The sequence below is a fragment of the Rhincodon typus genome, chromosome 25 (genome assembly GCF_021869965.1).
Source record: "Rhincodon typus isolate 14 chromosome 25, sRhiTyp1.1, whole genome shotgun sequence".
Classification (NCBI taxonomy): Eukaryota; Metazoa; Chordata; class Chondrichthyes; order Orectolobiformes; family Rhincodontidae; genus Rhincodon; species Rhincodon typus.
Genome location: NC_063356.1, coordinates 38032935 through 38034513, shown reverse-complemented (window position 1 = coordinate 38034513; position 1579 = coordinate 38032935). Strand labels below are relative to the sequence as shown.

The 1579-nt window shown below is 47.7% G+C and overlaps 1 protein-coding gene across 2 annotated transcripts in view; it reads left to right on the top strand.

Annotated features, from left to right (window-relative positions):
* Positions 1 to 1579, top strand: part of bcas2 (BCAS2 pre-mRNA processing factor) — a 35756-nt gene continuing 34177 nt past the window's right edge. Inside the window, exon 1 of one of the 2 annotated variants that reach the window (XM_048611955.1) lies at positions 1 to 115. In XM_048611955.1, the coding sequence (XP_048467912.1) occupies positions 68 to 115 (48 nt within the window). In that variant the 5' untranslated portion in view covers positions 1 to 67. Of the gene's footprint in view, positions 116 to 1097; positions 1238 to 1579 lie in introns of those variants that run through there. The other variant, XM_048611954.1, reaches the window with a different exon arrangement.

Below are 1579 nucleotides of genomic sequence, written 5' to 3'. Positions count from 1 at the left end.
GAGAAAACACCATTTATTCACAATGGTACCATGGCACTCCTAGCTAAGATTCCTGACAGAAGAATTGATGGAGAACACACAGAACATTCTGGAAGGCATATCCTGGCTATATTTTGTGAGACTAAATTCAATTGATTTGTCATATAAGTGGGTCTTATACTTATTGGAACAGCATACTGTTAAAGTCTTGCTTTATTTGGGAATAGTTAGCAGTCAGAAGGGATTTGTTCAGTTTGTTAATAGTTTAATTTATTAGTATTAGTTAGATAAATGAATTGTTACTTGTTGGTTGTGAAATGAGTGTCAGGGATACTTGAATTAACCATTATAAACTGCTGAAAGACAGGTTACACCCTTAACAGATTACAGGCTGAGGTGCTCCCTTTTTTGGTGTTTTGGTTTTGGTTCTCATGGTGGGGGGGTCAATCTATGCTTTACAACACTTGATATTGACATTATGCCAAGCACCAACTTTAAAAACAGAGTAATTGGGCCAAACACAAAGTTGTCAGTTTGGCCACCTGTGCATGCATAAACTGGCTAGAGGGTCTTCAGTTATTGCTGACTGATGCCACTATTCATGTGTGGTCAATCACATAAACACATGTGGGAACACATAGTTAAATAGGAACTTTTGTAGTGCTGTGCATGGGGTGTGCATTTAATTCTGAAGTGATGGTGGGTTTGGAAGGTACTGTCGAAGGACCCTTGGTGAATTTCTGCAAGGCATGTTATAGATAAACAGCATTAACTTTTGTAGTAATAAGGTGTAGAGCTAAATAAACACAGCAGGCCAAGAGGAGCAGGAAAGCTGACGTTTCAGGCCTAAACACTCCTTCAGAAAACTTTTGTACAGTGATTATTGTTTTCAGGTTTATATTGAGGGAGCTGCCGGTCAGGGTGGCCAATGAAGATTGACCTGAGGAGGAAACCCCAACTACCCCGCGTCAGCGCGTTACTCAGTGGGGGATGTAGCTACAAGTTGATACAACGCGCGCATGCTCCGAAGGGACCGCAGCTTTCAGCGTGCCGGCGCAGGCAGAGCTTCAGTGGCGGGATTCTGGACGCGCAGGCGCAGTCAGAAGAGCAGCTCTCGGAGGGGTGTTACCAGGCGCGCAGGCGCGGTGAGCTGAGGGCGCTCAAGATGGCGGGCCCGCTGGCGGTGGCCGGGGATGTGGTGGTGGACGCGTTGCCGTATTTCGATCAGGGTTACGATGCGCCGGGGGTCCGGGAGGCGGTGAGTGCCTGGGGCGGAGCGAATACCTCTGGTCAGCTGGGGGACTGTGATCGTTCCGATCGACAGCGGCAATGAAATGTTTCAGAGATAGTAGGAACTGCAGATGCTGGAGAATCTGAGATAACAAGGTGTAGAGCTGGATGGACACAGCAGGCCAAGCAGCATCAGAGGAGCAGGAAAGCTGACATTTCTGGCCTAGACCCTCCTCCAGAAATGGGGGAGGGGAAGGGGGTTCTGAAATAAATAGGGAGAGAGGGGGAGGCGGATAGAAGATGGATAGAGGAGAAGACAGGTGGAGAGGAGACAGACAGGTCAAAGAGGCGGGGATGGAACCAGTAAAGG